This window comes from Centropristis striata, chromosome 18 (assembly GCF_030273125.1).
Source record: "Centropristis striata isolate RG_2023a ecotype Rhode Island chromosome 18, C.striata_1.0, whole genome shotgun sequence".
Lineage (NCBI taxonomy): Eukaryota > Metazoa > Chordata > Actinopteri > Perciformes > Serranidae > Centropristis > Centropristis striata.
This window is the reverse complement of record NC_081534.1, coordinates 35,670,159-35,684,462: the sequence shown is the minus strand read 5'-3', so window position 1 is coordinate 35,684,462 and position 14,304 is coordinate 35,670,159. Positions and strand designations below refer to the sequence as shown.

Sequence of the window (14,304 nt, the reverse complement as noted above, 5' to 3'; positions counted from 1 at the left end):
TATATTAATGTATATAATCTATATTAATCTATATCATCTATATTAATGTATATAATCTATATTAATCTGTATTAATCTATATAATCTGTATTAATCTATATAATCTATACTAATCCATATCATCTATACTAATCTATATAATCTATATTAATCTATATTAATCTATACTAATCCATATAATCTGTATTAATCTATATAATATATATTAATCTATATAATTTGTATTAATCTATATAATCTATATTAATCTATGTAATCTATATAAATCTATATAATCCATATAATCTACATAATATTTGTTAATCTATATTAATCTATATCATCTATATAAATCTGTTATCTATATTAATCTATATCATCTATATAATCTATATCATCTATATAATCTATATAAATCTATATAATCTATAAGTCCTGCAGCTCTGTGGAATCAGCAGAATCAGAACAACTCAAACATGTGTTAGTGCAGAATAATACAAAATTATATCAAAAAGATGCAAAATTACCCCAAAAAGACGCAAAATTAAAAAAAAAAAAAAAAGACCGTTAGAAAGACAGAAATCAGAAAAAAAGCAAGTGGAAGTTTTCTGATACATCATATTTTAAAAAATTCAATAAAATAGAATTTAAATCGAAAACACTTTTTGTAAAAAAATCTTTTTTCACCAAAAAAGACAAAATTACCAGAAAAAAAGATAGAAAATGACAAAAATGATGTCTCCGGCCTCTCCTGTCCTCTCCTCTCTGCTCTGTGTAAACAGCCTCTCCTGTCCTCTCCTCTCTGCTCTGTGTAAACAGCCTCTCCTGTCCTCTCCTCTCTGCTCTGTGTAAACAGCCTCTCCTGTCCTCTCCTCTCTGCTCTGTGTAAACAGCCTCTCCTGTCCTCTCCTCTCTGCTCTGTGTAAACAGCCTCTCCTGTCCTCTCCCCTCTGCTCTGTGTAAACAGCCTCTCCTGTCCTCTCCTCTCTGCTCTGTGTAAACAGCCTCTCCTGTCCTCTCCTCTCAGCTCTGTGTAAACAGCCTCTCCTGTCCTCTCCTCTCTGCTCTGTGTAAACAGCCTCTCCTGTCCTCTCCTCTCTGCTCTGTGTAAACAGCCTCTCCTGTCCTCTCCTCTCAGCTCTGTGTAAACAGCCTCTCCTGTCCTCTCCCCTCAGCTCTGTGTAAACAGCCTCTCCCCAGAATTTAATGTTTTTAACATCTGGTTCGTGCAAACACTTTATTTTAAGAATAAAGAGATTCTGACACAAGTTTTGGTTACTTTTTTAACTGTAACAATTTCAAATTCTGATGATAATGTCTGTTTTTACAGTTTCTGTCTACGATAAACGTAGGATTTTTGGCGTTTTTTTTAAGGAAAACATACGTGTGGTTCAGAGAGTTCAGGATTTAAACTTGGTCCCAGAATTGAACCCTGAGGAACTCCAGAATATAACTGACACAGAGCTAAAGCACCAACACTGACACATGGAGAATAAAGAGATTCTCACACTAACATCAACATTTAACACAAGTAACGGTCACTTTTTAGAACTGATGATGTGTTCAGGGACCGTTGGAAAGTTCAAACTCTGAGGATAACGTCTGTTTCTACAGTTTCTCTCTGAGATAATCTTCTGGACTGATAAAGAGAACAGGCTTCAGGGTTGAATGAGTGAACGTACGGGCTCCAAAGATCTGTGTCAGGATGCTCTTCTGGTGGCTGCAGTCGATGTTGTAGGGCGTCTCTCCGGCCTTGTTGGGCCGGTACAGCAGGCGGCCATCTTTGGGGTTCCTGAGCAGCAGCTCGGCCAGGCGCCGGCTCCGCCCACGGATGGCGATGTGGAGGGGCGTGTCTCCTTTCTGAGGAAACATGTCAAATACAGAGGACAATAAATAAATCTTCAGAAGAAAATATGAATGAATAACCTGCTTTTATTCTGAAGGGCTAATTTTACGTCAGATTACCGGAAGCTAATTGTTCTTTTTACTGCATTAATATGTGTTATAACTGTTATCGTTTATTGCTGTGTTATTATCTGTTATTACTGCATGAATGTCTGTTATAACTGTTATTATCTATTGTCACTGTGTTATTATCTGTTATTACTATGTTATTATAAGTTAATACTGTGTTATTATCTATCATTACTGTGTTATTATCTATTATCACTGTGTAATTATCTATCATTACTGTGTTATTATCTATTATCACTGTGTAATTATCTATCATTACTGTGTTATTATCTATTATCACTGTGTAATTATCTATCATTACTTTGTTATTATCTGTTATTACTGCATGAATGTCTGTAATAACTGTTATCTATTATCACTGTGTTATTATCTGTTATTACTGTGTTATCATCTGTAATTACTGTGTTATTATCTATCATTACTGTTATTATCTGTTATTACTGCATGAATGTCTGTTATAACTGTTATTATCTATTGTCACTGTGTTATTATCTGTTATTACTGTGTTATTATAAGTTAATACCGTGTTATTATCTATCATTACTGTGTTATTATCTATTACCACTGTGTAATTATCTATCATTACTTTGTTATCTGTTATTAGTGTTATTATCTGTCATTACTGTGTTATCTGTTATTACTGTGTTAGTATCTGTAATTACTGTGTTATTATCTGTTATTAGTGTGTTAATATCTGTCATTACTGTGGTATAATCTGTTATTAATGTATTATTATCTGTTATTACTGTTATTATCTATCATAACTGTTATATGTCATTACTGTGTTATTATCTATTACTGTGTTAGTATCTGTTATTACTGTGTTAGTATCTGTAATTCCTGTGTTAATATCTGTTATTACTGTGTTATAATCTGTTATTACTGTGTTTTATGTTATTACTGTGTTTTTATCTGTTATTACTGCATCATTATCTGTTATAACTGAGGGGCTGGTTTACGTCAGATCACCAGAAGCTAACTGTTGTGAGTGTTTCTGGTGGTCACCTTGTCGACTGCAGACACTTTGGCTCCTTTATCCAGCAGCAGCTCCACGATCTCGATGTTCCTCATCTTGGTGGCTTTGATCAGAGGAGTCTCTCCGTCCTGACAGGAAACAGGAACACTAGTCTGAACCACCAGGCTCTGATCCATAGCTCTTTACTCAGCCTCCATCCACTCCCACAGGGTTTTGTTTGAGTACTTTATTTTGACAAGCTGTTTCCTTTCAGTGTGTAGGTGAGTTAAATGGAGAGACGTCTCACCTTGGTGCAGGTCTCGGTGTCAGGGTTACACTGCAGGATGTCTCTCACCATGGTGGCGTTCCCTTTCTCCACCGCCCAGTACAGCGCCGTCTTGTTCTCCTGCAGGCACAGCACCAAGCACACTTCATTACCTGTCATTACTGCTATTATCTGTTGTTATCTGGTATTACTGTGTTATTACCTGTCATTACTGCTATTATCTGTTGTTATCTGGTATTACTGTGTTATTACCTGTCATTACTGCTATTATCTGTTGTTATCTGGTATTACTGTGTTATTACCTGTCATTACTGCTATTATCTGTTGTTATCTGGTATTACTGTGTTATTACCTGTCATTACTGCTATTATCTGTTGTTATCTGGTATTACTGTGTTATTACCTGGCATTACTGCTATTATCTGTTGTTACTGAGTTATTACCCGTTATTACTGCTATTATCTATTGTTACTGAGTTATTACTCGTTATTACTGCTATTATCTGGTATTACTGTGTTATTACCGTTATTACTGCTATTATCTGTTGTTACTGCTATTATCTGTTGTTACTGTGTTATTATCTGGTATTACTGTGTTATTACCGTTATTACCTGTTATTACTGTGTTATTATCTGTATTACTGTGTTCTTATCTTGTATTACTGTTGTTACCTGTTATTACTGTGTTATTATCTTGTATTGCTGTTGTTACCTGTTATTATCTGTTATTACTGTATTCATACCTGTCATAACTGTTATTATCTGTTTTAACTATGTTATTATCTGTTATTACTGTGTCATTACCTGTTACTTACTTACTTACTGTGTTACTATCTGGTAATATCTGGTATTTCTGTGTTGTTACCTGTTATAACTGTGTTATTATCTGCTATGAGTGTGTTCTTACCTGTTAAACTTTGTGTAACTTTGTGATTACCTTTTATAACTTTTGATTACCTTTTATTACACTGTTATTACCTGTTATTACTGAGTTATTACCGTAATAACTGTGTTACTACCTGTTATTACTGAGTTATAACCATAATAACTGTGTTTTTACCTGTTATTACAGTGTTATTACCTGTTTTACTGAGTTATTACCACACAGAGCATTAACAGGAACACGTCCTCACCTGTCCTCTGATGTCGATGTCGGCGTATTTGTGCAGCAGCGCTCTGACGATCTCCACGTGTCCCCCCCTCACCGCTCCGATCAGCACCGTGTCCCCACTCTGTACACAGACACACACACACACACACACACACACACACACACACACACACACACAGGTCAGGTGTGAGGCTACAGGTGTAGTGGAAAGCTTGCCCCTGCCTGCTGGGGGAGGACGGCGTCTCACCCGGTCGGGGATGTTGACGTACGTCCCGGCGTCCAGCAGGTCCTGGACGATCTCGGTGTAGCCCTCCTTGGCGGCGATCATCAGCGCCGTGTTCCCGTCTTTGTCCGTCATGTTGACGTTCGGGTTCCTCTTCAGAAGCTCCTTCACCACCTCAGTGTAGCCGCCACGCACAGCCACGATCAGGGCCGTCATCGAGTTCTACACACACACACACACACACACACACACACACAGAGATAAGCCTCGTACCACAGTGTGTGTGGTACTGACGGTGAGTGGCGGCGGCGTGCGGTCGTACCGCCCCCTCCTGGTCCACGTCGGCGCCGTTCTCCAGCAGGTGCATCACACAGTCAAAGTGTCCTTTCCTGGACGCCCAGATCAGAGGGGTGGTCCCATACTGACACACACACACACACACACACACACAGGAGCGTTACTGACTGTTTACTGTTTATTGTTTATTGTATTATGTGTTGTTTGTGGCGTGCTGCACCTTGTCAGAACAGTTGACTTTAGCTCCGTTCTCCAGCAGAACTTTGACGATGTCGGCGTGTCCTCGACCTGCTGCCCAGATGATCGGATACACACTGTACTGCTGCAGACAGACAGACAGACAGACAGACAGACAGGTTATTACTGGGTTACTACCTGTTAATATCTGTTAGAACCTGTTATTACTATGTTATTAAATGTTATTACTGCCTGTTATTAGTGCAATAGTACCTGTTATTACTGTGTTACTATCTGTTATTACTGTGTTAATGTCTGTTTTTAAAGATATTTTTGAGGGCATTTTGTAGCTTTATTGAGAGAGAGAGATATTGAGAGTGAAGGGGGGAGACATGAGGGAAAGGGCTCCGAGCCGGATTCGAACCCGGGCCGCCCGCTTACGAGGACTGGGCCTCTGTGGGACGCGCTCTACCAGGTGTGCCACCGGGAACGCCCCTTAATGTCTGTTATTACTGCGTTATTACCTGTTATTACTGTGCTAATGTCTGTCATTACTGCGTTATTACCTGTTATTACTTGCTAATGTCTGTTATTACTGTGTTAATGTCTGTTACTACTGCGTTATTAACTTTTACTACCCGTCATTACCTGTTATTACTGCGTGACTACCTGTTATTACTGTGTTAATGTCTGTTACTACTGCGTTATTAACTTTTACTACCCGTCATTACCTGTTATTACTGCGTGACTACCTGTTATTACTGTGTTAATGTCTGTTATTACTGTGCTGATGTCTGTTATTACTGTGCTAATGTCTGTTATTACTGCGTTATTACCTGTTATTACTGTGCTAATGTCTGTTATTACTGTGTTAATGTCTGTTATTACTGCGTTATTAACTTTTACTACCCGTCATTACCTGTTATTACGGCGCTACTACCCGTTTTTACTGGGTTAATGTTACGGTGTTATTACCTGTTATTACTGTGTTATTACCTGTCCTGTAGTGTGTGTGTGTGTTACTACCTGTTATTACTGTGTTATTACCTGTCCTGTAGTATTGGGGTTAGCTCCGTTCTCCAGCAGCAGCTCAGTGACCTCCACACGGCCTTTGTATGCCGCCCACATCAGAGCCGTCCAGCCGCCCTGAAACAGTTATTACACAGTTATTACACAGTTATTACACGTGTTCTACATCATGTCGACAATGTGTTTAACATAGTTTTTTATCTGTTTTTCCTACATTTTTCTAAGATAAAGTCAGGTTGATTGTTCCACTAGTTGACTATTGGTGCAGACTACATGTCCCATGAGCCCCGGCGGCTGGGCGGGTGTGTGTGTGTGTGTGGGGGGGGGGGGTCTCACCATGTCTCTGTGCTCGATGTAGGCGCTGTTCTCCAGCAGCTCCTTCACCACCTCCACGTGACCTTCTTTAGCTGCACAGATCAGAGCCGACCAGCAGTCCTGCACACACACACACACACACACACACACGGGGGGGTTACCATGGAAACAAGACCAGGAGCTCCACCTGTCTCCTAGCAACAGCAGCCTCCGAGGTGAGCAGAAATGATGTTTGTTGTTGAAACAGAGACACTGAAACTGGAACATTATTATGATGATGATGATTGACAGGTGTGTGTGTGTGTGTGTGTGTGTGTGTGTGTGAGTCTCACCACGTCGTCCAGGTTGACGTTAGCTCCTCTCCTGATGAGCTCCTGGATGATCTCCAGACTGCCCTGCTCCGCCGCCAGCATCAGGGGGGTCTGACCGTTCTGTCAACACCATTATCATCATCATTATTATTATTATTATCATCATTATTGTTGTTGTTAATAATATACTACGTGCACACACACAGAAGACTGAACAATCCAGATAATTTAAAAAAAAAATGAAAATTGTCAGGAAACGAAGATTTGTTTGACTGATTCAGAAAAAGACAAACAAATAATAAAATTATATATATATATACACATATACATATATATGTATATGTGTATATATATGTATGTATATATATACACATATATATGTATATATGTGTATATATGTATATATATATTTGTATATATATAAATATATATATATGTATATATATATATATACAAATATATATATATATATATATATATATTTGTATATATATATTTATATATATATATACATATATACACGTATATATATATACATATATATGTGTATATATATGTGTATATATGTATATATATATTTATATATAAATATATACATACAAATATATATATACAAATATATATATCTATATATATACAAATATATATATACAAATATATATATATATATAAAGGACACAAAGCTGATATGATTTGGAAAAATAAATAAAATCTCGATAATTTAAATAATACTACTGAATGTGTCGGGAGGAGGAGGAAGAAGCTGAAGCTTCCTCAACAACAGCACAAATAAAATAAATATATAAACAGAAATAAACAACATGATAAATGGACATACGTACAATAAAAATAAAAAGGAAACACGACAAAAGGAAAGAGGGAAAAACATAAACTTCTCTAGAATAATATCACTGCTTTTATCTTGATCACAGTATGATGAATATGAAGAGAAACCAGTCAGAGCTGGAGGACCTCTGGATCCACAACACCTGCAGGGGACCTACGTCCCTGTAAGTCAGCAGCGCCCCCTGCTGCTGCTCCCATCACAGTCCTGTCTCTGCCTCACACAGAAACAGTAGCTGTGTCCCAATGTCCAGGGTCCTCAGAGGACAGAGTCCTTCTTCTGCCCAAACTCCAAGGATGCATGTGTGTATCCTCCGTGCGCTCCGACTACCCATAAAGCATTGCACACACCGGTCTACCGGGAGATTTAAAAATGGCGAGCGTAGAAACAGCGACGCCGGCGGCGCAATATGCATTTAAATAAGTAGATATTTTCAGTTTACACTGAATGTTGTCACATAACTTACAAAACTTGTGTTCAAAGTCAAGCAAAAACATAAACAAATGCCAGAATATTAAGCTTAAGATAATAAACGTCATCTTGATACATTGCCGGTTAAGTTAATTAATGCCGCCTCAGTCGCTAAAGTTATTGTTTATTAATTTATATGCGTCAGATGATGATGTACTATGTGCAACTATGCCATTCAGAAAGTTATACATTTCTTTATTGTGTTTACAGGGACCGAAAGTCTGCTATTATCCGTTATTGTTATTTATAAATAACTGTTATTATACTGTACTGTAAAATAAAAAATCACAGAACATATTTCCATGATGAATTATGCTCCGCTGCATTCATGGCACTAAGTAGCGGCCGAATTCAGCCAGGATCAGTTAAATATTCAGGTTTAATCCACTTTATGGTTTTTACTTGATAAATCGTGGAGATTCAACCTTAAAGCATCTTCTTCCATTTTCACAAATATAATAATAATTATATAATATGTGTCAGAGTGCTGATGCCAGAGACACATTCATGTCGTGAACTGATTTTGAAATTGCGGCGCTGAATTTATTTTATTTTTTTTAATTAAACTGATAAGAACAGATACTACACTTGATCTTAGCCAAAGGGCCAAGAGCGGCGCTGAAGTTAAGCAGGACGTCCAATTACGCAATATATGTATATATATATGTGTGTATATACGTGTATATACGTGTGTATATACGTGTGTATATACGTGTGTATATATGTGTATATATGTGTGTATATACGTGTGTATATACGTGTGTATATATGTGTGTATATACGTGTGTATATATGTGTGTATATACGTGTATATACGTGTATATACGTGTGTATATATGTGTGTATATGTGTGTATATATGTGTGTATATACGTGTATATACGTGTGTATATATGTGTGTATATACGTGTATATACGTGTGTATATATGTGTGTATATACGTGTATATATGTGTATATATGTGTATATATGTGTGTATATACGTGTGTATATGTGTGTATATACGTGTGTATATATGTGTGTATATACGTGTATATACGTGTGTATGTATGTGTGTATATACGCGTGTATATATGTGTATATATGTGTATATATGTGTGTATATAGGTGTGTATATACGTGTGTATATATGTGTATATATGTGTATATATGTGTGTATATAGGTGTGTATATACGTGTGTATATATGTGTATATATGTGTGTATATAGGTGTGTATATACGTGTGTATATATGTGTATATATGTGTATATATGTGTGTATATATGTGTGTATATACGTGTGTATATATGTGTGTATATACGTGTATATATATGTGTATATATGTGTATATATGTGTGTATATACGTGTATATATATATGTGTATATATGTGTATATATGTGTGTATATACGTGTATATATATGTGTATATGTGTGTATATATGTGTGTATATACGTGTATATATATGTGTATATATGTGTGTATATAGGTGTGTATATACGTATATGTGTATATATGTGTATATAGGTGTGTATATACGTGTGTATATATGTGTATATATGTGTATATATGTGTGTATATAGGTGTGTATATACGTGTGTATATATGTGTATATATGTGTATATATGTGTGTATATAGGTGTGTATATACGTGTGTATATATGTGTATATATGTGTGTATATAGGTGTGTATATACGTGTGTATATATGTGTATATATGTGTGTATATATATGTGTATATATGTGTGTATATATGTGTGTATATATGTGTATATATGTGTATATATGTGTGTATATAGGTGTGTATATATATGTGTATATATGTGTGTGTATATATATGTGTATATATGTGTGTATATATGTGTGTATATATGTGTATATATGTGTGTATATATGTGTGTATATATATGTGTATATATGTGTGTATATATGTGTGTATATATGTGTATATATGTGTATATAGGTGTGTATATATGTGTGTATATATGTGTGTATATATATGTGTATATATGTGTGTATATGTGTGTATATACGTGTATATATGTGTGTATATATGTGTGTATATATATGTGTATATATGTGTATATATGTGTGTATATATGTGTGTATATATATGTGTATATATGTGTATATATGTGTGTATATATGTGTGTATATATATGTGTATATATGTGTATATATGTGTGTATATAGGTGTGTATATATATGTGTATATATGTGTGTATATATGTGTGTATATATATGTGTATATATGTGTATATATGTGTGTATATAGGTGTGTATATATATGTGTATATATGTGTGTATATATGTGTGTATATATATGTGTATATATGTGTATATATGTGTGTATATAGGTGTGTATATATAGTGTACGTACGTCGCTGCGTCCGTCCACCTCCTTGAAGCGCTCCAGGTGGTTCCTGAGAGCCGGCAGGTTCTCGTCCTCTACGTAGCTGAACAGGTTCTGGATGGCCAGCGTGGTCATCTTGATGGAGGTGGTGGTATCCATGGTAACGGTGGTGGGGGGGGGGGGGGCTCCTGCTGGACACACACACACACTCATGTGGTTAGTGTGTTGTGGTTGTTCAGTAACAATAAGCTGAGTCATAAACATGTTGATGTCTCATTAATAACTCAATGAACATATAATATAATAATAATAATAATAATAGTTCTTTAACTGTCACACATCAGATTCAATGAGGAGAATTCACTCGCTTTTCAGAATAAAAGCATGGTAAGACTATTGTATGTACATTGGGAAGATCTAAATATGAAAAACAAAAGTTTAACATGATGTTGAGTTATATTTAACATTTTTAAATGTTTTCTTTTTATTATTATTTATTTTTTTTACTGTGAAATGGGTCCCATAACATAAGAGGTTTAATATTTAAATTTTATTGTTGATGTATTATTAATTAGCATTTCTTAAAACCATTCTGATTATTTTTTTTATATTTCTGAATGATTTTCAATCAGTTTAATTGGTTTATTACTAATTGTTTCAATTCTTTATATTTTGTTTTATTTGCTGCCAATCATTTTGATTTATTTTTTTATTTTCTTTATATTTTTATTTTTTTTCAATAATTTTAGTTTTTTAAACTATTTTAATTCATTTTTAATATACATATTTTTTGTAAATAAAAAAATATGAACAAAACTAAGCTGAACTTGAGCAGAAAAACAATCGACAGAAAAGAAGAAAAAAGGAAATAAGAAGAAATAATAAAACTCATTTAATATACGAGCACAACCTGACATTATATATATACATATATAATCATATATATATACACATATATAATTGTATATGTATATATATATATATATATATATATATATATATATACACACACATATATAATTCTATATGTATGTATATATATATATACATATACATATATATACATACATACATATATATATATATATATATATATATATATATTTATATAATTATATACGTATGTGTGTGTGTATATATATATATATATATATATATATATACACACATATATAATTATATATACATACACATATATAATTGTATATGTGTATATATATATATACATACATACATATATAATTATATATATATATATATATTATTATATATGTATGTGTGTATATATATATATATATATATATATAATGATATTCTTTATGATGTGTTGCTATATTTTGTTATGTGTTTGTTGTTATTGTGTTTATTATTGTTGTTGTGTTGTTTGTTGTTTATAACTGACAGTGAACTCTAATAAAAACAGGTGAAAACAGCGATAATGTGATTTATATACAGTAATATTATGATATATATATTAAAGATGGTGGTAATAAACACAGTAATAATATTATTATATATATTAAAGATGGTGGTAATAAACACAATAATAATATTATTATATATATTAAAGATGGTGGTAATAAACACAGTAATAATATTTTTATATATATTAAAGATGGTGGTAATAAACACAGTAATAATATTATGATATATATTAAAGATGGTGGTAATAAACACAGTAATAATATTATGATATATATTAAAGATGGTGGTAATAAACACAGTAATAATATTATGATATATATTAAAGATGGTGGTAATAAACACAGTAATAATATTATGATATATATTAAAGATGGTGGTAATAAACACAGTAATAATATTATGATATATATTAAAGATGGTGGTAATAAACACAGTAATAATATTATGATATATATTAAAGATGGTGGTAATAAACACAGTAATAATATTATGATATATATTAAAGATGGTGGTAATAAACACAGTAATAATATTATGATATATATTAAAGATGGTGGTAATAAACACAGTAATAATATTATTATATATATATTAAAGATGGTGGTAATAAACACAGTAATAATATTATGATATATATTAAAGATGGTGGTAATAAACACAGTAATAATATTATGATATATATTAAAGATGGTGGTAATAAACACAGTAATAATATTATGATATATATTAAAGATGGTGGTAATAAACACAGTAATAATATGATATATATTAAAGATGGTGGTAATAAACACAGTAATAATATTATTATATATATTAAAGATGGTGGTAATAAACACAGTAATAATATTATGATATATATATTAAAGATGGTGGTAATAAACACAGTAATAATATTATTATATATATTAAAGATGGTGGTAATAAACACAGTAATAATATTATGATATATATTAAAGATGGTGGTAATAAACAGTAATAATATTATGATATATATTAAAGATGGTGGTAATAAACACAGTAATAATATTATTATATATATATTAAAGATGGTGGTAATAAACACAGTAATAATATTATATATATATTAAAGATGGTGGTAATAAACACAGTAATAATATTATGATATATATTAAAGATGGTGGTAATAAACAGTAATAACTGTTAAACCATGATGGTCAACAAGCCGCGCGGCGCCGCCCTGGTTACCAGCCCGTTGCCATGGGAACAGGTAATAACTGAGTAATAAAGGTGGTTATTACACTGCGGGACAGATAATAACCTTCAGACACCGACCACACACACACAACAACAACAACAACAACAACAACACCACTAAAATAAACATATCAACACATATTGATGTTGATCAGCCAAAGTGCGTCACTGCTCTGCCTGTGATCGATCAGTGCGGATCGATAGCAGCAGGATGCTGCTTCAAAGGGAAATAAGGCTGCTTACCGTCACTGGAGGCTCGGAGCGGGGCCGGGGGCTGCGGGCTGGCTGAGGCCGGCTGAGGGTGCGTGTGTCCGGGCGCGTGTCGCTGCTGTGCTCGGCCTGTGTTCGCTGCTCCGGAGCTCACTCTCCATCCCCGACAGCAGCGGCGGCCATCTTGGATCAGAACAAGCAGGAGGAGGCAGCCAACCACAGCCCGCCACCGCGTCAAGCCCGCCAAAAACACCGCCAAGGCTTCCGCTCGCTGCTGTCAGAATAAGAGCCGACGCAGCGCCATTTCTGGAGATATTTCACCACCCGGCCCGCTGTACAGGCCTCCAGACTATTATCCTGCTCTCATTCACCTCCAACAAGACATTCAGAACCATTCTGAATTAATTTCACTACGTATTTGCTGTTGTTTTCACTGTCGACAGCAGTGAGTCTTTTATTTTGAAGGTGGTGTTGTTTTTCGTGGTGGTGACGCGGACAGCTTGACCACAGCCTGAAAATAAAGATCATTATTTATTATTTATGATTTATACAGGCTGTGATTTATAGATTTACATTATTCTGACATTATGACAGAACATGTGAGGAAAAGCATCATGTATCTGAGGAATCCTCTGATTTATTAATATTCATTATTACTGTGTATGTTAACAAATAAATACAGTCATGGAAACAATTATTATTAGACTCTTGTTTTCTTATTGTTCATTTTAATGTCTGCTAAACTAAAGGTAAGGACATGGTTTTATTCACAATGATGTTGGTTATTATCAATGTTTCCATGACTGTTGGTGTAAAAATTATCAAAATAGATGTGAAAATTATCAAAAATTACATAAATTGACTAAAATATTTGTAAAAATGACACACAAAAAAAAGATGTAAAAATGACAAAAATAGACACGGTTTAGACAAGTGTCTAAAAATAGACAAGGTTTAAAATAGACACAAATTGACCAATAATAGATGTAACATGACCAAAAAAGACACAAAATAGATGTAAAAATGACTCAAAATGACACAAAATGACAAGAAATACAGTCATAAAAAAGTATTAAACCAGCTTGTTTTCTTCAGTTTCTGGTTCATTTTAATGTCTGGTTCAACTAAAGGTTCATTTGTTTGGACAAATAT

General features: G+C 33.9%; 1 protein-coding gene and 1 non-coding gene across 2 annotated transcripts in view; both read right to left on the bottom strand.

Annotated features, from left to right (window-relative positions):
* The window catches only part of kidins220b (kinase D-interacting substrate 220b), a 43,046-nt gene extending 32,553 nt beyond the window's left edge, over positions 1-10,493 (bottom strand). Inside the window, 11 exon segments of the mRNA XM_059356073.1 lie at positions 1,662-1,839; positions 2,959-3,057; positions 3,216-3,314; positions 4,326-4,424; positions 4,551-4,748; positions 4,849-4,947; positions 5,044-5,145; positions 6,048-6,146; positions 6,366-6,464; positions 6,677-6,775; positions 10,330-10,493. Of these exon segments, the coding sequence (XP_059212056.1) occupies positions 1,662-1,839; positions 2,959-3,057; positions 3,216-3,314; positions 4,326-4,424; positions 4,551-4,748; positions 4,849-4,947; positions 5,044-5,145; positions 6,048-6,146; positions 6,366-6,464; positions 6,677-6,775; positions 10,330-10,461 (1,303 nt within the window). The 5' untranslated portion in view covers positions 10,462-10,493.
* LOC131991753 (U2 spliceosomal RNA) lies at positions 8,399-8,590 on the bottom strand. Its single transcript, XR_009396185.1, has one exon. It is a non-coding gene; the product is annotated as a U2 spliceosomal RNA (small nuclear RNA).
* Positions 10,494-14,304: the final 3,811 nt, after the last annotated feature.